The sequence below is a fragment of the Hemitrygon akajei genome, chromosome 32 (assembly GCF_048418815.1).
Source record: "Hemitrygon akajei chromosome 32, sHemAka1.3, whole genome shotgun sequence".
Lineage (NCBI taxonomy): Eukaryota > Metazoa > Chordata > Chondrichthyes > Myliobatiformes > Dasyatidae > Hemitrygon > Hemitrygon akajei.
In genome coordinates this window covers 8,461,890-8,486,726 of record NC_133155.1, presented here as the reverse complement: position 1 = coordinate 8,486,726, position 24,837 = coordinate 8,461,890, and the positions used below count along the sequence as shown (strand labels likewise).

Sequence of the window (24,837 nt, the reverse complement as noted above, 5' to 3'; positions counted from 1 at the left end):
AACGCCTCAGTGTAGTTTTTAATACTTCATATCACAATTCTTGTGCAGTTAAAATTGATAGACATTCATTCTTCTCAACTTGTGCTTTATACTAAGGCTATCTCATTCACACTTTTAGGAATGGCCCTAAGGAAAATACAGAGAAGTTATAAGAAGTTCATCTTTTGGTACAATGCTGCCATCTAGTGGTAAAAGTGGCATTTGTCTTTTACCCAAACTATTCTATTTATAAGAATGAATTCAATGAGTTCAGCAATAGCACATGATCAAACTGATATTTGAAACCAGGAATACAGACTATTTATTCTACTTTGCCAAATTATTGATAAATATGAATATTGTGTTAGGATATCTAAACAAGTTCCTTTGATAGACAGAATCAAAGGCTTTGTCATAACTTTCTTTGAAGACTCAGTGTGTTATCAAACACATAGAATATTACAGCATAGCACAGACTCTTTGGCCCGCATTGTTGTGTGACTTTCTAACCTACTCCAAGATCAATCTAACCCTTCCCTCCCCAGAGCTCTCCTTTTTTCTTTCATCCATGTGCCTATCCTGAAGTTTCTTAAATTTTAAGTATGTGCCTCTGTCACCAACTCCAGCAGTGCATTCCATGCACTTACTACTCTGTAAAAAAAACACCAACCTCTGATTCAATCCATAAACCAACATAACCCAACATAAAAGCATAAGGGAGGGCATATAATAGAGCAAAAATTAGTGAGAAGTTAGAGGGTTGGGAAGCTTTTAAAAACCAACAGAAGCCAACTAAAAACATCATCAAGAAGGTAAAGAAGAATAAAGCTAGACAATAATATAAAGGAGGATACCGAAAGTTTCTTCAGTTATATAAAGTGTAAAAGAGAGGTGAGAGTGGATATTGTACTGCTGGAGAATGATGCTGGAGAGGTAGTAAAGGGGACAAGGAAACGGCGGACGAACTGGTTAAGTGTTTTGTATCAGTCTTCACTGTGGAAGACACTAGCAGTATGGTGGAAGCTCCAGGTGTCAGGGGTCATGAAGTGTGTGAAGTGACCATCACTAGGGAAAAGGTTCTTGGGAAACTGAAAGGTCTGAAGGTAGATAAGTCACCTGGACACCCCCAGGGTTCTGAAAGAGGAGGATGAAGAGACTTTTAAGCCATTAGTAATGATCTTCAAAGAATCACTAGATTCTAGAATGGTTCTGGAACACTGGAAAATTGAAAATGCCACTCCATTCTTCAAGAAGGGAGAGCGAGGCAGAAGAAAGGAAATTATATGCCGGTTACTGACCTCAGTGGTTAGGAGGATGTTGGAGTCAATAATTTAGGATGAGGTCTCAGAGTACTCAGAGGCACATGATAAAATATTGCCCGACAAACCTGTCCCTCACAAAACCATGCTATCTCTAATCAGACTGTGCTTCTCCAAATGCTCATAAATCCTGTCCTTAAGAATTCTCTCTAATAGTTGCTCACCACTGATGTAAAACTCACTGGTTTATTATTCCCAGAATTATGCCTGATACTGTTTTTGAACAAAGGGATAACATTTGCTGCCCTCCAATATTCTGGTACTGCTTCTGTGGCCAGTGAGGACACTCGCAAACAGTGCTGCAATCTCTTCCCTCATGTCCCATAGTAACCTGGAGTATACCTAGGGCCATACGTATTCTAATGGTTTTTCAAAAGTTACAGTACATCTTCATTCAACGTTAACATATTCCAGCATATTTAACGTGCTTTACATTGTCCTCACAAACATCAAGGTCTCTCTTACTGCTGAATACTGAAAGAAAGTATTCATCAAGGACCTTCTCTACCTCCAGCACATTTATCCCTCGTCTGTCCCATCTTCATTTTAGTCATCCTTCTCTTCTTCACATATGTGTAGAATGTCTTGGGGTTTTCCTTAATTCTACTCACCAAGGCATTCTCCTGCCCCCTTCTAGCTCTTCTAACTCCATTCTTGAGCTCCTTCCTGGCTAGCTTGTAACTCTCCAGAATCCCAGCTGATCTTTGCTTCCCAAATCTTATGTAAGGTTCTTGCTTCCTTGTCACTAGATGTTGCTCACCTCTCATCAACCATGTTTCCTTCACCCTACCATCATTACCATGGGACAAACCCATCCAGATGCTCCCTAACAACATCCATATTTCCCTTATGCAATTCTCTGAGTACATCTGTTCCCAATTTATGCTCCCATTCCTGCCTAATAGTATTTTAATTCTCTCTGCCCCAATTAAATATTTTCCAATATTGTTTGTTTCTATCCCTCTCCAAGGCTATGGTAAAGGTCAGGGAACTTCAGTCACCATCTTTGAAATGCTCACCCACTGAGAAATCTGACACCCGACCTAGTACATTGCCAAACACCAGATCCTGTATGGCCTCCTCTAGTCAGCCTGTCAGGAAGGCTTCCTGGACACACCTAACAAATTCCACCCCTTCGAAACCCTTTGCACTAAGGAGGAGCCAATCAATATTAGGAAGTTGACCCAAGACAGCAACCCTGTTATTTTTGCACCTTTTCAAAAATCAGCCTCCCAATCTGCTCAAAGTCTTTGTATTGGGGATGGCTATTTATAGAATACTTCCTAGAGTCATCATCATAGAAATATATAGCACAGAAACAGGCCCTTTGGCCCATCTAGTCCTTGCTGAACCATTTAAACTGCCTACACCCAATGAGCTGCACTGGGACTGTAGCCCTCCATACCCCTACCATCCATGTACCTATCCAAACTTCTCTTACACATTGTAATCAAGCTCACATGCACCACTCGAGCCAGTAGCTCATTCAATACTCTCACAACCCTCTGAGTGAATACGTTTCCCCTCATGTCCCCTTAAACATTTCATCTTTCACCCTTAACCCAACCTCAGTGGAAAAATCCTTATCTATACCCCTCATCATTTTGTATACCTCTATCAAATCCCTTCTCAATCTTCTACATTCGAAGGAAAAAAAGTCCTAACCTATTCAATCTTTCCTTATAACTCAGGTCCCCCGAACCCAGTAACATCCTTGTAAGTTTTCTCTGTACTCTTTCAACCTTATGTACATCTTTTCTGCACTCATCCAACTGATTGTATTTAAGCCTTTCCACTGCCCTTTCCTTCCCAGTCTCTACAAATTGTATCTACCATTACACCAACTGCTCTGTCATCTGACCCATCACTCTGGTTCCCATCCCCCTGCCAATACTCTGCAGATATACCATTGAAAGTAGCGTGCCACATCGTGATCCAGTGGACTCTGCCCAGTATTTCACAGAAACATTTGCCCCCCCCCCCCACACCATCAATAGTATGTATTTGAGGCAACATCTACCGAAGATCTCCAGCATGCTATGCCCTTGTAGTGATCACCAGGGAACTGCTAGAACATTTATTTCACACACAGTACCAGCTACTTCCCTTCAATAATCTGGTTCCTGAGCCCACCTGCACAACCATAATTATCTCAGTATAGCAACATTACAACCACTTTGGACAATGGACTTCTTGCTCTAATTGTGCTCTTTCTTGTACAATTTTTTAACCTTTTTTCTTTTGAATGCTGTGTATCTGATGCCATGTGCCCGGGATGCTGCTTCAACTTTTCTATTGCATTTGCACACGTGACAATTCAACTTCACTCATCCCATCACTGGACTCTTCCCACAACCTATGGGCTCAGCTTCAAGGACTCTTCATCTCATGTTCTCAATATTGCTTATTTATTATTTCTTTTGTACTTGCAGTTTGTTCATTTGCACACTGGTGTTTCGCCATCTTGTTGGGTGCCGCCTTTCACTGATTCTATTGTGTTTCTTGTACTTACTGAAAACAAATCTCAGGGTTGTACCTATATGATGACATTAATGTACTCCAATAATAAATTTACTTTGAACTTTGAGATTTAACTTCATCATTGTTTCAGGCTTCATTGCTTTCTTATGTTATACCAAAACAAAAAAAGTGTAATTAGTGTCTAATGAAATGTAATGCCATTCATAAAGAGTATCAGCAAATATAACATTGCTCAGGAAATAAAAATAGATCTTGTATGAAAGTCAGGCAATTCAACAAATTACTGCCGCCCCTCATGATGTGCAAGTTTCCACTGGGAAGTTTCTGACCAAAGCAAACTTATATCTCAGCAGCAATCTCATGGCTTCCTGCTACCATATAGATTCCTCGCATGGTGCTCCAGTAATTCAATCAGCCACTGCCCAAACTAAACAACAAATATTACAAGTGAGGCAATGAATGAAGAAAAAAAAATACTGAAAAATCCTTTCTTGAAAGGGGCCGAAGTAAATCTCAGCTACTTATTCAAATTTAGCTGTACTTTTAATTGAGTTTAATCATTAATAATTGTAATAATCTGAATCAGCTTTAATATCATCAGCATATGTCATGAAATTTGTTCTTTGCAACAGCAGTACAATGCAATACATAATAGAAAAAACGTGAATTACAAAAAAAGTTAAATTAAAATAGTAAAGGAATAAAAAAAAATTAAAAAGTGAGGTAGTTAACATGGGTTCAATGTCCATTCAGAAATCTGATGCAGAGGAGAAGCTGTTCCTGAATCGTTGAGTGTGTGCCTTCAGACATCTGTAGCTCCTGCCCAATGGCAGCAATGAGAACAAGGCATGAACTGAGTGATGAGGGTCTCTAATAACAGATACCACCTTTTTCAGGCATCGCTCCTTGAAGATGTCCTGGATACTACGGAGGCTACTGTCCATGATGGAGCTAAGTTTACAACTCTCTGCAGCTAGTAGTACCACCTACACCCCCCAATACCAAACTGATGCAGTTAGAATGATGTCCACAGTACATCTGTAGAAACCTGCAAGTGCCTTTAGTGTCACAAGTATTACATTTTATCAGTTTTTACATTTTTCATAATGCCAGAGATTGAAATAATTTGTTGTTATTAATATAGAGTCATGATTTTGCCTGCTGTCAAAAACTTTTTCAAACACGTTTTGTAGGTGGTTCTGGCTCCAGCACCTCCACATATCAGATTTACATCACAAAATGCCTTACTGTCAATGATTGAAACAGGCTTTGCCCAGAAACAGCAGATTTCCCAATAGGTGGATCAGCTTGACAGGAAAGTTTAACAAATTAACTCTTCAGCCTGTGGAAAAAGAAACTTGTAGCCTGGTAAGTTATCTATAAATTACAAATGTTTTTTATTAAATGCGAAGGTAAACAGTGACAGAAAATTACAGATTTGCTTACAGAATTTTTAACTTCCACCTGACGTGCAAAGTGATATGCTATGATGTTTTCTTATCTGTAATAATAGAGGCAATAAACCAGCATCCACACAGAATTTAAACATGGTGTTTACTGAATTACCAGGTTCACTTCTCTGGTACTTCAGAACTCTTCAAAATTGAGTTGTAGTAGGCATGGAAAATAACTTCCCCTGCTTGGGTCTGTAGTTGTCAATCAACACAAATATTTTACATCATTTGTTGTTTCAAGAGGAGACAGGCATCTGGTGTCTGCCAATCACAACTGCAAACAAAATAGTGTGGGCTGAGTCACACTATAAATCAAATTTTACAATTTACCACAAATGGCCACAGGTTAAAACAAGTAGAATGTGTGAAGTTCTTTCTACTTAATTTGTAATTAAAACATCTTCACGGACAAGTGAATGTTTTTGAATGGGTTCTCTGTTTTCCACAAGGATGAAAGCCAAGTCTGTATTAAAGACTGTATTTCTGAGATACAAAATTAGAATTGTGATAGAGCTCCTAACTCTAACCCAAACCACTATTATATTCGGAAATGATTTAGCTTTTACTTTTGCCTTCCTTATTCCAATCAACTGATGGGTGAATATGATCCACATTCCCAAACAGAAGCACTTCCACTTTTCCTAAATGTTTGGAAAAATTTATAGCTCAGTATGGAATGCACAGAAATCCAATTTAATAGTTGCATCGGGTTTTAATATGGTCTTTTTATTTGGGGAGATACAAAATCAGTGAAGAACAAGAAAATTGGTGCAGGAGCAAGACTTATTTTCAACAATAGTTAAATCTATCCAGCTCCTATAGAATTTGGAACATGGCTTGCAACTATTGTATTAAATTTCAAAAGCAATTTAAACAACAAAGTTATTTTCCTTTTCTCCCATCTCATTTCACCTCCCAGAAGCCTCAAAACATGTACTTGGAAGGGAGGCAGGCCAAAATAGATCTTAAATACATTGGGTCGTGGCCTTTTTTTTAATAAACAAAGAGTCAACTTTATAAACCAAATCTTACCTCTTTCCACAGGCACCAACCCAGAAACTACTAATCTGGTGCCAATGGATGGAAAATTCAGGGGCCGAAAGAAAAATCATCTCATGTGAAAATGGTCCCTATTGAAATTTTTCACAACGTGGAACTGCATCACTATGCATGCAACAAACATGACTGGAAAAAAAGTGTTTAGTTATCTTTTTCTTCTCCCCCCCCAAACCCACATAAATTCTATGAATTAATTTTATTCCATTTCTCCGATTTGAAAAGCTATTTTTGACTTTTGTAAGAGTGGATTCCTGTTAACTGAACATCATGACACCAAGGTCACCTGTAATTGTTTGCATCTTGTGTAAACAGGATGATCTGAGCATGACAATTTTCTCAGTGCAGATCCTTGGCTGGCCTGTTTCTGTGCTGTACTTTTCTGAGTCTATGACTACCCTTACTTTGCTCCTATACAACTGAAGCAAGTGCCAAGGGTTTTTACTGCAAGCTCACCATAACAATTTTCCTCTTCTCCTTAAGTATAAGCACAAAAGCAAAAACTGTACATAAAATTTTAATATACCTGGAATTGGAATTAAGAGGAAACCATATAAAAGGAGATGATTAGGTGCCAGACTTTATTTCCATGACAAACTAGGATTTGGTCTTCAATATAAGAGGTGATCAAAAATAAAATTGTGTGTCAAACAGAAATTTTAATTTAATATACAAATCAGTAAGTTTGCGTGGGTTTGCTTTATATTTGCAGGGTTCTTGGATTAAAAATAAATTATGATCCATTATATATGCTTTTCATCTGGGTCACTGCTACTTTTTACTTTTTAGTTTAGTTCATATTGGAAATTTTGGCTTTAAACAAGGTTCTCTAATACAACCTTTATCTTATAATAGTGCAATCCATAAATTTTCTATATTTGAAACTCATGTGAGCACTTCCACTGATATGTCTCCTATACACAGGCACCCTCACCTTTCACTGCTTTTAATTTGAATTGTTACCAGCTTTAAAGCCACTTTGAGAAGGAAGAATTCAGATTTCTACTGATATAAAATCATAACCTTCATTCTTACCCAAGGGTAAATAAATTATCTTCAGTTTTTGATCAATGATAGCGCACTCAGAACCTGCAACAGTGCAGCTAAACAGGAGAAGCCTAGCTAAAACCAGTATGAAATCAGTGCGGACATGGCAAAGAACCGTGATGACCATTCTTTTCATTTTAAATTACAAGCGCAAAATATTATTCAAGTAATAGCACAAATGGAATTTTGAAAATAAAAAGTAGGCTGCAACAAGAAACAAACACCATATGTGTGTCAGTTACTGTTACCAAATCATATCTATATCTTCCCTACAGCTCTCGAGTCCTCAGCACATCAAATTAACATTCAGGCAAAGCTGCAGTTGAAAGGAGGCATAAACGGGATGTTTAGCTATTAAGCAGAATAATTTCTGGAGTGGAAAGGATTAACTTTTCTCTTGAAAATAGAATACATCTTCTTTTTCCTCCTTTAGAGAACCTTTAATGTGCTTTCATTAAAAAAAACATCAGTACTGCCAGACATCTGTTGTTGGTGCAGCAGTCATGGATTACCAGTTACTACAAGGAATAAGTAAACATACATATGTTTTTCATCAGAAAATACCAGAATCAACACTGTCATACTGACAGGAGAGCTGCTGGAAAATGAGATTCTTAGTTAGAAACACTGAGGGCGGATTAGGACATCAGCGTTATTTTCCAATGTGTACAGAAAACTATATTGTAAATGTTCCAGATGAGCAAAGTCAGGAGAAACAAAAAAAAATCCGAGTTAAATACATCAAAATAAAACTAAAGCTGTAGCAATGCATTTAAGCCTTTTCAGGACTCCAGTAGTGCAAGTAAAAACAAAGCTTACAGATGTAGTACTAGGAAGTAGATGAAAATGAGAACCCATCAAGCATCTATTAGTTGGAATGCTAACATAACCAATTCAAATGGTTAAAAACAAAGCAGTAGATATTTTCAAGTCTGCCCACCTACAATTTCACTGTAGCTCTTCAGAACAATGTTGAATCAGTCGTACGTAACACCTACAAATCTGCAGCTAGTTCTTAGAAGTATAATTTCGTGACTTCATTACAATCCCATCAAGATCAAATCACAAGAATGCACTGGAATTCATGACCCATTTCTAGAAAGACGAGGTGAAGCCATCTCTAATGCTCGCTCTCTGGAGTAATACCACAAAAGCAATTCATTGCACAGTCCACAGAAACAGATCGAAGGAAGACTTATACTGAAGCGTATGGACCAAAATCAATTGTAAGTAACTGTGCACAAGTAGAATCAAATTATAAGGATGCAGGCAGCTTAGCATCTTCAATCATTGCATTAGTCGTCTGAAAATGTTGAAAAAAAAATGAACATCTCAGTGGTTTTGTCCAAAACTGCCAGAAACGACAGCTTTTTGTTTTAGCAGGTGCTTGAGTATTTGTAATACATACACAGTAATTTCGATTTTCCCCATTTTGTGAGTTTTCCTACAGTACATTAAGTGCCATACAAGCATGACTTCAGTGCCAATGAAGTTAATGTACTAAATCACACAAACTAAATGATCCTCATCAGAATTACATCAGTGACGTGACCGCTCAGCCACTCAGAGCAGCTTTGACGGTAACAACCGCTGGAAAGAAAGCAGAGGAGTGAGAGGCGAGAAGGCACCCAACACTAGCTTTTAGATCATAAATACAGAGGGCCATGAGGAAAAAAATAATTGATGGTCAAATGATTTTGATAATTAGAAGAGACGCAAATAATTACAAAACAAAAAAAACAAACCACAGACTCAGGGCTCAAATAAGTGAAAGTGCAGAGGTATTGAACTTCAGTCAAAGGGGTCCATTCATGACTATAAATTGTTTTCCATTCCTGCACTTTAACAATCAAATGTTTTAAATAAAGTAACCTTGCAACAATCTACATTAACAGACTATCTTCAGCTTCTTACTGTCCAGGAAAAGACTGAAATGCTATTCTTCTCCTGCTGGGAGATTTTCTTCAATCCTTTTAAGGAATTTCATTCGGATTTCTGTCACATTGTCACCCTTGAGTGTGTCTTGGACAAACTTCACGTCGATGGCCATTTGAACCTGACAATACAAGAGAATACATGGTATTATAAATTCCATCAGCATTCTTGAGACAGTGGGTCAGAATAGTTATTGTTTCAGAGCAAGATCAGTTAAACATGGGTCATCCTCAGTATTATTTTGAGTTTGATATCTATTTTTTGGCCTATTTGGTTCTCTTCTGTGATAGATCCTGGAATTTGAAATCTGCAACAGCAAAAGCAATAGACAATCCTGTTGACAGAGCAAAAAGAGAATGGAATACAGTTGGACAATATTAACAATCCTCAAAAGATTTCAAGGTTGATTTTGATTCTAGATTAAACCTGTTTTTTTGCCATTTAAAAAAACGCACAAGCACATATATCCCTTTTAATTAAGCTTTTAATTTGCTGTTCAAGATCAGATGCAAATATTAACCAAATAATTGATTGCAATATTCAATTTTAATCAAAGAAATGACAGGAAGACTACAATGTGTGAAAGGCGGCAGCAATTCCTGGTTATCTATAATGGAAACCAATGAGAAAATTAACAACTTGTCGGTAAACAAGGATTACATTGTTCAAAATAAAATTCCACAATCTTTCACAGAAAAGTACCAAATGGGCAAAAAAAAAGATATCAAACTCAAAACAATACTGAATGAAATGACAAAATCTTCTTTTCTAAAAGCTAGTTTTAAGTATGATGCTAAAGGGCAAGGACTAAAAAGGGAATTTTTAAAAAACAAAGGATTTTACAGTTGCTGGAAATCCAACTCAACACACAGAAAATGCTGGAGGAACTCAAAAGGTCAGGCAACATCAATGAAAATGAATAGATAGTCGTTTCAGACTGAGACACTTCTTCAGGGAAAATAATATGTTGTGAAGTCCACTACAACTCACAATAGGCAATAACAGGTTTTAGGCTTGTAGAAGGAAGTATGGGGTAAGAAGCCACAGTGAATAAAGACAGCAGTCGGAGTGAAGCAACCGGTTTAAGATGAAGCTACTGAAGTTGAGCGACAGCTTACCAGTAGTTCAAAAGTCAAGAAATTTGACTAAAAACATTATTAATGATATCTTTTCGGAAGTAGATTGTGGTAAACTATCACCAAAAACAATGAAGAGGATGTTGTCTTTTTTCTGCACTCCTGAGGAAGGGTGTCAGCCCAAAACATCGACTGTACTCGATGCTGCCTGGCTTGCTGAGTTCCTCTAGCATTTTGTGTGCTTGGATTTCCAGCACCTGCAGATTTTCTTTCGTTTGTGATTAGAAAGGCAGGGTAGTGGGACTAGAGGAGAGGGCACAGCCTATACCATGCTGAGAGACTGCCCTGACTGCTGTGCTTCGTGTCAGCGGGCTTCGCCATGATATACATCGCAAATGTGATGAACTGAGTACAAGGCTTTGGGCCTATTCCAGGCTGCTCCGGGTATTCAGATCCAAGGACTCAATTTGGCTCGGAATGTTGTTGCTCACTTCTATTGTTTGCAGGATATGTTTTATCTCTTTCGCTGCGGATTGGGTGTTGTTTTTTAATTTTTTAAAATTTCTTTCAGGTTTCTTGCTTTGCGGCTGCCTGTAAGCAGACAAATCCCAAGGTTGTATAATTTATACATACTTTGGTAATAAATGTACTTTGAAATCCCCAAAAAGTAGCCACCTTGTTTGAAAGAGTATAGATCAAATCGGTAAAAGGAACATACAAAAAGAGCAGTTAGACTAACCTGTGTGTTTGGGTTAATCAAGGTTGAAAAAAATAGCAACAAGAATAAATTCAGATTACGTTCACAATCATTTGCTAAGATAATCGAATTTAAAGCTGCCCAGTGAACAGGCCAAGTTGGATGTGGATAATAAGGCAGGTTTAATGAAAGCCCTCAATGGAAAAGATCCCTTAGGAAGTAGCATTCAAACAACAACTGAATTTGCATTCAGTTTGGAAGGAAGAAATTTTGGTTGAAATAGGTGTGTTTAAATTTAAATCGTCGTCGTGGCAATCCCTCGAGGTCGAGGATGATGGTCTTCATTCTGCTGATTTACTTATGGGCTCTCATGTGGCTTATGAGTCCAATCTTGGCTTTGAAAGTTCTTCCGCATTCAGGACAGGTAGTTCCAGATGGCAGATCGGGCTTTGGTTGTTGCTGCCTCTTTTTCCATTTTCTTCTCTTTTCTTCTAATTCTGCACATCTGTTGGCTTCGAAAGTTGCTGTTCCTTCTCGGATGATGGATGCCAGAGTTTCCTGTCCTTGGCATTGGTTTCCCAATTGTTGATGTCGACGTTACATTTCTTCATGTTGGCTTTTAAGACATCTTTGAATCTCTTCTGTTGTCCGCCTCTTTTACGTTTGTTTTCTTTAAGCTGGGAGTAGAAGATTTGTTTCAGTCTTTCATCCGAACAACATGACTGCTCCATCTTAGTTGGTTCTTGATGACGTAGGCTTCAATGCTTGTTGTTCTCACTTCATTTAGCACGCTGACGTTGGTTCTTCTATTTTCCCAGCTGATATTTAAGATGTTTCGAAGACGGCATTGATGGAACTTTTCAAGTGCTTTCAGATGTCATCGGTATGTTGTCCAGGTTTCTGATGCATACAGGAGCATTGGGATTACCACAGCTTTGTACACAAGCTTTTAAAAATAATCAACTTCAAAAAATGCACAAGTACATTTGTATTATTTGAACCAATATTTGAACTGATTTAGCTGGTTGAACATCAAAATATTAAATGCCAAAACTACAACTATTTCATTTCTCACCATTTCCAATGCTCCTCTCAGCAATCCACACAGCAGATTCGAATAGATCAAACTGGAGTGGTTGTCAGGCAATTCCACAAAATCCACAAGAGGATTATTTTCCAGGATCAATGAAAACTCATCTCCTGCTGGGCTCCAGTTGGTCACACTAGGAGTTATACCCAGGTACATTTTAAATGCAACCTGTGTACAAAAAATAATAAATTGCATTGAAAGGAAAATCTTAAGTTTCTATTTAAATATCCAACACCTTTCTTTCAATAACACAAATCATTAATAACAAGAAAGATTATAGACATAAGTAACTGTTCAGTTAAACTTAGAAATGCAGAAATTATACTAGGAAATACAATGGGCACCACCGAAGCATAGTGGTTAGTGCGAAGAAGCTAATTTAGTTCGGGGCGGAGTTTAATCTCAGGGTCCTCTGTACAAAATCTCTGTCTACTACATTCCCCCTTTCTCCGGGTGTTCTGGTTTCTGCCCCCAGTCTAAACACGTACCAAGTTGGCTAACTGGTCATTGTAAATTGTCCTGTGATTAGGTTAGGGTTAAATAGTGTTGTTGGAGGGTGCTGGGGCTGCACAGCTTGAAGGGCCAGAGAGCCTATTCCGCGCTATACATCTAAACGAAATTCAATTCTGATTCTAGATTCTGTCCCTCTATCAGCACACTTTAACAGTCACATCTCACCACAAATGGATTAGCAGTGACATAAATGCAAGAGCTTGAAGCTGTTGGACCATAAATATTACTAAGAAAATATGCTAGTTCAAAAAAAGGGGATTGGTGCATTCTGCAGCAAATTATGCTTTGTAAAGTTAGATTGTAAAATAACCTTTCTGGCCCAGGAAATTTAGTTCCAGAAGTGACAATGATCCTTCAGAAATTGGTTAAAGCCAAAGACATTAAAAAAAACACTTTTGCTTTAATGTTTTATTTCTCACTCCATATTCCAGCTTTACTTTGCTCTCCGCACATAAATCTAAATTGTTTTGTTGGCATGGCACACTAGTGAAGTGCTTAGCATAATTCTATAACAGAGCCAGCGACCTGGGTTCATTTACCATGCCGTATCTTTAAATAAATAAAAGATGCACAAATTTCTGAGAGGATTCTTCCAACTGACTAGTTAAAGAACTCCTTGGTACTTTACCTACACAGAGGTCAAAGATATCCTGTGGAGGTGCCTCATTGATTTCTAGCAAGTTTGAAATCAAAATGCTGAAAGGTTTTGTGGACAACACCATTTTTTGCTGCTGACCACATATATCCAGGCAAATAGTTTTACAAGAATAATTAGCAAAAGATCAAGCAAGTGAGTGACCATAATCACAACCTCTCTATCTTAATAGCTGTTGGCAAGAAAATAAATCTGGAAAATGAACATATTTGGGTCATGTGGGAAAGCGTTTTGTGAAACCATTCCAATTGCTTTGCCTCTAAACCAACCCTCAAGTGTTGGCTATATAACAAATTGCTTTAGATAGATGTCTACTGAATAAACTGCAAGCCAAAGATTTGAACAAGACTTGCATCACGGTACACTGCAAATTAGAAATTCAACTTGAAAATTACTTCAATAATTATAGTGAACAAAATTAGGCCAAACAAGACAATTTAACATTTTGGTTGATATAGAAGTGAAGTAGATTCCATCCACAACAGGTTATTATGTGATGTTATAATAATTCCATTAACCCCTGGACAAATCTTCAAAATAGCTCAAACACCAATACACAGACAAATATAGGTAAATCCTAAAGTATTCTATACTCCTCATAGCTTTCAACAACTGTGTTCATAGACATTCTATTAAGTTACTGTTAAAATAGATATCACATAATTAAAAACAGTGTTACATAATTTTTACAGCAATTTGTACCAGATTGCCATTTACCTTTGCAATAACATCTGCAGTTTCACGGAAATCATGACATCTTCCAACATTAGAACGCGCTAAAAAGTCTTCTATTAGCCTAACACCAATGTTGTATCCCCTACATTGAAACACAAGGTAAATCAAATAAAATTTAGCAGAAAGTAATCCTGTTTTGGAAAACTAATGTACATTTTTATCAGATTTGTCTTTCCCTTTGTTAGATCTCTGTTTACTTTCCGATCCTTAGGGTTCTTACAGGAGTCTGGAATGACAGTAATCTTAATTCTAAGATTTCAGTTTATTTTAGAGTACAGGCATACAAATACTAAGTAAACCAAATAAAGAGCTGGAAAACAATGCTAAGAGGAGAAAAATGAACAAGACAAATAAATAAAGATGGCACTTCTGAAAAATCTATCATTTTTAAAGGTAAGAGGTTACATAATTAAAACTATTACATCACACAGGTAATGTGCTAATACTTAGCCAAAGAAAAATGAGAAAGGTGATAAACCGTTAGTTTAGCCGCTATACCGCTTTCTGCCAGTGAGTATGAAAAATGCAAGTTTGTTAAAAATTACAAGTTTAAAAAACTGGTTTCCACCTTGGAAAGTACTGAAATAAGGTCAAATCTACTGTACATTTCTCATCGGACAGTAAGGTATTCAGAATGGCTTATAAGTTTTTTTTAATGTAAATGCAAACTGTGTTCAAATTATCTTTCTTTCTATGCTTTAGAACATAATACCATTACAAAGTTTTTGACAAGAACAAGCTGTTCAACCCAACAAAGCTCGCCAAATTCCTGTTCACACAGTGTGTTGAAATAACCATTGAATTTAGATTTGAAACTCTCTAAGGTACTACTCTCAACTACACAGCTAGGTAGTTTGTTCCATGTGTCCACAACTCGCTGCGTAAAGAAATGCTTCCTGAAATCTCCCTTTAACCAGTCTCTATTTATGGCTCCGTATCCTTAATGATCGATTAATTTTGAAGCAGCAGCTGGCATCCACCTTACTTACACACTCAATGATTTTAAAAACTCATATCTTGTCTTCTCTCATTCTACGTCTACTTAGGCTAAAGAGCTTTAATTCTTTCAATCTTTCTTTATAGCTCCTACCCTGCAGTCCTGGAATGAGTCTAGTTACCCTTCTCTGGACTCTCTCCAGTGCCTTCACACAATATGGAGACCAAAATGATACACAGTACTCAAGGTGTGAGCTCACAAGTGCATTGTACAGCTTAAGGAGAATGTCTCTGGACTTGAACTCCACTGAGTGCATTATATAGTCCAACATTCTATTGGCCTTCCTAATCGCTTCTGTGCATTGTCTAGATATTGATAGTGATGAGTCTACCAGGACACCCAAATCCTTACAGTGCACTTTCTAACTCAAGAACCCCCCCCCCCATTGTATATTTATATCTAATATTTCTACTTCCTATATGTAATACTTTACATTAACTTACATTAAATTTCATCTGCCATTTATCTGCCCACACTTGGATTTTGTTTAGAATTAACTGTATTGATTCAGATGCCTGAATGTAATCAGCCCATCCCCCTAATTGAGTCATCTGCAAACTTTACTAGTTTATTTGTTATGTGCTTATCCAAATCATTAATGTAAATTACAAACGGCAGCTGCCCCAAAACTCCGCAGGACCCCACCTAACATCTTTTAGGTGTGAGGATGATCCACTCACCACAACTCGTTCTGTTTTTGAGCCAATTCTGCACCCACTCACACAGCTTACCCCGAATCCCTACCTCCTGTAACTTGATTATTAACCTCTTGTGGGGTACCTCGTCAAAAGCCTTCTGGAAGTCCAAATAAATATCAAGCACTCTATTGTTATCATAAATTTTAGTTGCCCCTTCATAGAATTCCAGCATATAGTAAAACACAATTGTCCCTTTCTGAACCCATGCTTGTTTTCTGCAAACATGCCTGTTCTTATCCGCTGCTTTTCCATCTCGTTCTTTATTATTGCTTCCGTTATCTTACCAACGATACACATTGAGCTTACTGGTCTATAGTTACCAGGGTCAGTGCAGTCACCCAACGTTAGTCCATTTCCAGTCCTTAGGGATTTCACCAGTTTTAAATGACTTTTGAAAAATACATGTTAGGGATTTGTATACATAATCACAGGCCCCTTTAAGTACCCTTGGATAGATGTTGTCTGGCCCTGGAGATTTATTAATTTCTCACCGAGATATCTTCACTAAGTCTCGATTCATCTCCTAGCATAAGCAGCCTCATGTTTAAATTCTCTTTTATTTATATGGATACTCAGCCAGCTTTACAAATTGTTTACCTTTCCCAAGTATATCCTTTAATTCTATATTCATCACCATCTTTTGAGGGCAGCCAGGTTACAGTTTTTGCTTTATAATACATGTGCACTTGCATATAATTCCAGCTCGTTTATTTTATTCTTAATGCTTCTTGCATTTATACAGATGATCCATAGTCTATTACTAATGTTTTTTATCCTGTTCCAAACCTTTTTTATATTTTTGAAGCCTATAATCGGTTTATATCCTAATATGCTATTTTCCAATAAGGTGTTCAAACAGCTGAGCCTTGCCTGTTCTGAGTTTCCTGCACCCCCCACCCCCACCATTCCCTAGTTTAATTTATAATACCCCTAATTTGTCTTCTTTACTCACTTCAAACTTACTGTTTCATAATCCACCCTTTTAAATTTCACCTTGGTATATCAATCAAGAACCAAGGATACAAATTTTGCATTTTTTTCCCGATGGTGTAATGCATCATTGCCAGGAAATTTGACGACTACCTCACCCATTTTAACTGCAATTTCTCAAAAATAGCTAACTTAATTCATCATACTAAATTTTTCTCAAATTGCAGCAAGTTTTTTTTTTATTTATCCCTCCCCTGGGTTGACATTAATTTAAATTTACATGGAAATCAGCGTCTAGTTTCTTTTAACCACTTCATAACAAAGAGACGATAAGGCTGAGCAGCACATCAAGGATCATGCTTTTTGTTGTACGATGGCAATTTCACACAACCTCTGAAGCTGCCTATAAACCGCAAAAAGGTACTTATCCACAAAATTTATGTAATAGAACCTCCACCAAATCCCACATTCTTAACTAAATCTACTTAACATTTTAAATTTTAGATTTTCATGACAGAAGTTCATAGAAATAAAACATTTACAACAGCGGAAGCTACAACTTGGTTTATTGTGTCCCTTCCAATTAGAAGGCCAGCGTTCAGCTCACTGCTCAGAGAAGTTTACTCATCGAGGTTGTGGCCTGCAACTAACAGGACCCTGGAATGGCTGCTGTCATGACTGGCTTCCTCATTTTCATGAACTTCAGCTCTGAATATTATTTGCTTACTCTTTATCGTTTGCACAATTTGTTCTTTTTTTGCACATTGGGTGTTTGATGGTCTTCTTTTATAGAAACATAGAAAACCTACAGCACAATACAGGTCCTTCGGCCCACAAGGCTGTTCCAAACATGTCCTTACCTTAGAAATTACCTAGGGTTACCCACAGCCCTCTGTTTTTCTGAGCTCCATGTACCTGTCCAGGAGTCCCATAAAAGACCCTATCGTATCTGCCTCCACCACCATCGCCGGCAGCCCATTCCCTGCACTCACCACTCTCTGAGTAAAAACACCTACCCCTGACATCTGCTCTGTACCTACTTCCAAGCAGCTTAAAACTGTACCCTCTCGTGCTAGCCATTTCTTTAATGGGTTCTACTGAGTTTCTTTGCTTTACGACTGCCTGAAAAGAGACAAATCTCAAGGTTATATATAGTATACATATTTCAATAATAAATGTACTTCAAAACTTTGAGATCAAGCATCCAGCTCTGAAAATCATGTGGTTTCAAATTTACACACTATAAGTGTGATGAGGTTTTCAGCATCTATCATCCATCTCTTTAGTGAGTCCCAGATCCCTTCCACCCTCACAGCAGGGAAGAAAATGTCTTTGTCATCCTTCTAATTCTTAAATCCATTCCAACTTACAAGAGAAAAATTGCAACTATACTTTAAAAATTATAGCAAGTCCCAACATGTTGAGTAAAATACTCACATTTTATCTAGTTGCTTATTGACATCTTCATCATTTTCATAATCTTTACATAACTGTGTGACCAGAGCTCCATAGGTCAGTGTGAAAAGCTCCGAGTTCTGTTAAGAAAAAGATGGAAGTTTAGCATCTCCAAGAACTCTACAAATCTTACCAAAGAATACCCCAAATAATTTTGTTAACAAGTTTGATTCTCTGGGGGGGGAGGGGAGAGGGGAGGGAGGGGCTGGTGACCTAAAACAAGCTAGTTTGGTGAACATCTCTCAAGAGGAAAATATTCAAAGCTGTTTAAAATATATTATTGCTTGGCACTAAAAGAAAATTAAGATAATCAGGCAATTACGTTTTGTGAAAAGGATATTGCACCTGACCAATTTCTTCGCCTTTTTAAAGCAACATGTGTTGGGAAGAAGAGGGAACCAATGGAAGCACTCAAGTGTCCTGTAAGCACTTGAAGATGTCACAATGTTATTGGAAAACATAAGCGTTTATACTTTTGGAGGTAATGTACAGGCAATGGACAGAACATCTCCCTGAGTGGCAAGATGTAATGAGTGATCTGCAGCAGGACTCAGAGCTAGGGCCTCAACTTCTTACAATTTAGCAATTACTCAGATGAGCGCAATAAAAGTAGAGTTACTTAATTTGCTGATGACACAAAAGTAGGTAGGGACTATAGTTATGATAAATGAATGGGAAAAGATCAATGTAGAGAAGTTTCAACGTATTAATTGTACAAAAAGATCATCCGCATGGTAAGAGGTCACATGAGATAGGACATGCATTCTAGCGTTTTGAAAATAATTTAAAATGTAACGGAGTGCCATTTCATAATAAAGGAAATGAAAATAAAAGTTGAAAGATTATATTTCGGTTTGACTGATAAGACAGAAATGGAGAAGTGCATTCAGTTTTAAAACTGCAGCTTGTAAGTACATTGAAACAGTTCAACAAACTTGGGATGGATAAGCCGTTCTTATCATGGAAGGTTGAACAGACTGGGTTTGTCTACCCACTATAGCTTAAAGGAACGAGAGGTTACTTAAAGACGCACACAAGATCCCAAAGTTTCTTGACAAAGTGGGTAGTACAGGATGTTTCCTGTTTTGGAAGGAACTCCACCATGGATGGTCCCAAGCCCATCACAAAAGGAGGAGAATTGGGCATGGGGCTAGCAACCCCACCCCATTAAAACTCAGAGCTACAGAAACACCAATAGAAGCTCCAAGGAACTCATCCCTGGGAGAGGAAGGATCTTCAAAGATGGGCAGCACCTGGGGCAACCTGAAAGACTGGTTCAGAATCGAGGACTCTGACAAGCTGTTGTCGGCTGGCACTGCCCCAGTAAAGGTGATGGGCTTAACCAACCTTCTTTCAGAAGTACGGTTTGTACATTTAAGACAGATGAAGTAAAACACTCTCTCTGGGGGGCTTTGGACTCTGAAAACATCTTCCTCAAAGGGTGGAAACAGGGTCTGAGTATATCTAAAGCAAAGGTACTTGAATAACAAACAGAAATGCAGAATTGAAGTTAAAAATCAAATCAATTGTTATTGTATTAAATGTTAGAGTAGGCTTAAGGGGCTCCTACTCCCAAATCATATGTTTATAGCAGGAGACTTAAATTATGCTAAGATTTCATAGCCTAACCTAGATCAGTACCTCCATGCATTAGAACACTGAACAAACTCCTACTTGTGTGTTTATCTGAATCATCAAACACTTTAATAACGAAAACATGCGCATGATTTATGAGCACCATAAGGTATCTGCAGATTTTAATCTTTTGATTAATTCAAATTATTTGACCTGAACATTTTGCTATCTGCAAGAACAAATCAATTTACTTTGCAGTTCTGGCAATTATCAGCAATAATGATTTGATTTGAACCAGCATAATCAGGTGGCCTTGCTGGTGGGCACTATTCTCCCTCTCCAGTCCCAGGCCAATTTTCAGACTACAGCCTATCAAAAGTGATGCCAGATAAAACTATTTTCATGCAGTCAGCCAAGTCACAATGCGCCTACTTCAATTGGTCTGAACCCAAAATCCTACACAAATTTAAAGTTTATCATGAATACATTATGGGCCAAAAGTAACAAACATGTTTTTCTAGTAAGCTGAATTTCACTACCCCTTCGCAATCCCACCCTACTTCTCAAATATTAATTTTGTGGACTTGCAATGTTTCTTTGTTATCAATATTACATTTTTATAGTCAGTTCGTACAGATGTTCTTATGAATAGGAGAGATGGTAAAACTCTAAGCTAAACACAAAGTGACTATAGCCCAACAAACACTCTGGATCACTTTGAGTTGATGGACAATATATAACAAAAGATTGTCAGGGGCTTTGAAATACCGGTAATCAAACTTGGAAGGAATGGAAAATGTTTCAATCAGAAGCAATCCAAGGTAGCATACAATTTTGTTAAACTAGTTGTGGTGTAGAACACAACTCAGTATCAAGGGAGGAAGGAATAAAGAGAAAAATGCACCAATTGCTTTGCCAATCAAACTACTGCCAAAACTGCATGCATTTTGAGAAATTCTTGTAAGAGGAAAAATTTGTCAGCTGCTGGTTATTATTGTGACATTGCACATGGAGGCAAAATTAATGCAACTAAGGAAATATCATAGGCTTTTGAAGCTTCAAGCAGATGATACTGCCCCTATGTACAGGTATACATCTTAACTCAACAATATCAATCAACTTTGGATCCCTAATGTACAGTAGAAATTATTCAAGTTTTACAGGTAAACAACATTATAATAGTGGATGTCTTTCATCAGGAAAAATGCTCAAAACTGAACAGAATTTAGTTAATACATTGAAATCTAAGGAGATTTTGGGAGAACGGACTAAAAATAGCATAAAATGTGCCGGAGGAACTCAGCAGGCAGACAGCATCTGTTAGGATGCTGGAAGCAGATTCTGCCCAACTCTGAGCTCCTCCAGTTGTCCAAACTCCAGCATGTATAGTCTCTTGTGTCTTCTTTGCAATATATTACCCACAGTACAAACCTCTGAAACTTAATGTTCAAACTACATAACAAGGATGCATTAATACTTTACTTAAACTAAATATAAAAAATATTCATGCATTATGTAAATAATGTTCTATTGTCATGTTATCAACAGTCAAGGAGCAAATATTAGATAATACAGATTTTAAAATTGAATATTAATATCAAAAGGAGCATTAAAAATACTATACGACCTGGAATTGGCAAATATAATAAACTAAAGTTAATTAGAAATCTCCCTCATCTACATCATCAGTAGTAAAAAATGTTCCCACAGCTGGAAATAATTGTGTACTTTCTTTTCAAACCCACTTAATACCATAAGACATAGAAGCAGAATTAGGCCATTCAACCTATCGAGTCATGGCTGATTTATTATTCCTCTCAACCCCATTCTCCTTCTGTTTCCCCATAATCTTTGATACCCTGCATAAGGCCATAAGACATAATTGCCAAAACCAAAAACACTAAGACATGAATACAGAACATCAACCTCACATAGACCGGAATCCCAATTCTTCAAGGACTGCTTTTGAACTCAAACTCACAGAAGCTTATTTTGGTAGCTGACAGCAGAAAACATTGGGAAGCCTTAATACAAAGACTATATATTCCACTAAATTTCTGTCTCCAAACCACTCTCAAACTCTGCTGTCAGTTCCCACCTCAAATACAAAAAAAAACAAGATGAATATGAAGCTTATCCATTTCCGCCGTGTCTGAAGTGTTCTCTTCAACCATTAATATGTAACATCTAATGTCAACAATACAGTATATCAATTTTAGACAAGATGTGAACAATTTCTCCCCCACCAAAATCAAACAAATCATTGGAGGTTCACATAAATGACTCCAGGATCGAAAGGCTTATCATGTGAGGAGCATTTGATGGCTGTGGGCCTGTACTCACTGGAATTCAGAAGAATGAGGAGGGGGTCTCATTGAAACCTATTGAATGTTGAAACAGCTCGATAAGAGTAGATTTGGAGAGGATGTTTCCCATGGTGGGGGAGTTTAAGACCAGAGGACACAGCCTCAGAAAAGAGGGAAGCCCATTTAGAAAGGAGATGAGGTGGAATCTCTTTAACCACGGATGGTGAATCTGTGGAATTCATTGCCACAGGTATATTTAAGGCAGAGGTTGATAGATTCTTGATTAGTCAGGGCACGAAGGCATATGGGGAGAAGGCAAGAGACTGGGACTGAGAGGGAAAATGGATCAGCCATGATGAAATGGCAGAGCACACTCAATGGGCCAAATGGCCATATTCTGCCCCTATATCTTATGGAGTCACGCTGTATAACTAACACGGGTTCCTTTTTCCCAAACTTCATTCGGTTCTATGTTTCTGGCCTTTCAGTGGAGGAAAGCATCACCTCCTGCTATCAACCATCTTCCATAGTTTAAATCTCTGGATTTTACAGGTGGATATCAGGCTCCATCATCTCTTCTAACCAGATGTTCTTCACAGATGTAAATATTCAAAGGCAATGTAATAGTTTCAGCATGGGGAAACAGAAGCAGAAAATTGAGGGTCATCACCATCTCTAAAAGGAAAAATCCATTCCATAAGGACACTGATCAGTAATGAGCACTCTGCTGGTTTCATCCCCACCTCACCCCACATTCAGACTAGACAGGCCTACAGTCCTTCAGATCTGGTGCAGAAAACTCAATTTAAATTAAGCAAAGGCATCACCTCATTCACATTACAAGAGTTTGTCATTTCCTACAATAGTTCCAGCTAACTTAGCAAATCGGGGAAAACAATGCAGGAACAGGCCAATTGACCCACAATGTTGTGACAAACCTGCTAAAAAGCAAATCAAGAAATACCCAAGCACGAATCCCGCCTTCCTACACCATGTCCATATCCCTCCATCTTCCTTACATCCATGTGCCTATCCTAACATCTCTTAAAGGTCTCTAATGTATTTGCCTCTACTACCATACCAGGCAGAGCATTCCAGGCATCAACCACTCTGAGTAAAAATACTTACCCACACATCCCCTCTGAACCTAGCCCCTTTCACCTTCAGTGCATGCCCTCTGGTATTAGATATTTCAACCCTGAGAAACAGATACTCCCTGTCTACTCTATCTGTGCCTCTCATAATCTTGTAAACCTCTTGTCAGATCTCCCCTCAGCCTCTGACGCTCCAGAGAAAACAATCCAAGTGTATCCAGCCTCTAAACCAAGCAGCATCCTGGTAAACCCTCTTCTACACCCCTCTCCAAAGCCTCAACATCCTTCCTATAGTTGGGCAACCAGAACTGTATGCAATACTCCAGATGTGGCCTAACCAGAGTTTTATAAAGTTGTACTTTATATTTAATAACCCAAGATGAAACATCAAGTTGCACAAAAATAACAATGGAGTAAATAAGAAAGCAAAGTGAAACATGCATTGTGGCATTCTCAAAGAAATTAATATTCCTAGCACCTACCATGAGATGCAGAGATGCAGAAGGTGAAATGAATGGCAAATACCAGTACTACAGAATGAGTGCGTTAGGCAAAAGAGACAGGAAAAAGACAGAATTGAGATTTAGTGACAATACATACAAACTGAATTTTGTATACAATGAAGAACACACAAAAAGGATGCATTACCTAGATGAAATATAACATGACAGAAGCCGAGACTTCACAGTAGTGTACAGTCAGCAAACTAAGTCATGGTTAATTTTTGATAATATATTAAGAATGTTTGGAGAACTTTATCTGCCTTTCCTGAATTGAAACATCATCAAAACATAGTAATAGCTTACCTTAAATGGATAAGGCTACAAGTACATACAAAACTTAAACATTTTGATTATACAATTTAAACTGTGTTGATAGAGGTTTTCTCTGATTTGGAAAAAATCCTGAAGCCATTTGTTGGTGGAATTTTAATTATCTGTACAGGCCAACAGATTTCTGAATAGTCCGTGAACACCAGCTCATTATTCCTTTGCTTTTTGCACCATCTATTTTGCAATGTAATTTCATGCTTTTGCATTGCAGAGCTGCCACAAAACAACAAAGTTCACATCACAGAGTGATAATAAACCTATTTCTGTGGCAGAATGACGAATATTGTATAAAGACAATAATCTGCAATAACCCACATAGAACTTGAATTTGTTCCTTTCCTTTGATTTCTGCATACTTTTTCTGCTGAAAGAGATTCAAACGGGAAATCAATGCTTAAAAGATGCTGTAAAACAATTCCAAAAGCAGCAGTAGGTCTTGACATGAAAAATCCAAACTGTCAAAATAATCAAGCAGAATACATTCTTAATAAACTACTTTATAATCCAAACAATCAATTCATTATTTGATTTGATTCTGCAGCACGGTGACGTAGTGGTTTACACAATGCTTTACAGTACAAGCAACCCTGGTTCAACTCCCGCCCCCTCCTGTAAGGAGTTTGCACGCTCTCCTCATGACTAAGTGGGTTTCCTCCGGGTGCTTCGGTTTCCTCCCACAGTCCAGATATGTATCAGGTCAATTAGTCATTGTGAATTGTCCCGTGATTAGGCTGGGATTAAATCAGGGGATAGCTGGGCGGCACAGTTCAAAGAGCCTATACCACACTGTACCTCAATAAATAAATAAAAGTAAAACTAAGTTAGATTTCATCAGCATCAAAAAAAGGAATTATTTGTCTTGCTTGTCTGATTGACCCTACTATCCAAAAGGTGTGACACAGACCTACATAA

At 37.8% G+C, this 24,837-nt stretch overlaps 1 protein-coding gene across 4 annotated transcripts in view; it reads right to left on the bottom strand.

The window, feature by feature from the left end:
- Window positions 1-4,352: 4,352 nt before the first annotated feature.
- Window positions 4,353-24,837, bottom strand: part of LOC140719699 (trafficking protein particle complex subunit 3) — a 34,343-nt gene continuing 13,858 nt past the window's right edge. For 3 of the 4 annotated variants that reach the window (XM_073034504.1, XM_073034503.1, XM_073034505.1), the window contains exons 2-5: window positions 18,100-18,197; window positions 14,020-14,119; window positions 12,120-12,302; window positions 4,353-9,392 (exon numbers count right to left, since the gene is read on the bottom strand). In XM_073034504.1, coding sequence (XP_072890605.1) covers window positions 9,273-9,392; window positions 12,120-12,302; window positions 14,020-14,119; window positions 18,100-18,101 — 405 coding nt within the window. In that variant the 5' untranslated portion in view covers window positions 18,102-18,197 and the 3' untranslated portion in view covers window positions 4,353-9,272. Of the gene's footprint in view, window positions 9,393-12,119; window positions 12,303-14,019; window positions 14,120-18,099; window positions 18,198-23,574; window positions 23,623-24,837 lie in introns of all 4 variants that reach the window. The other variant, XM_073034502.1, reaches the window with a different exon arrangement.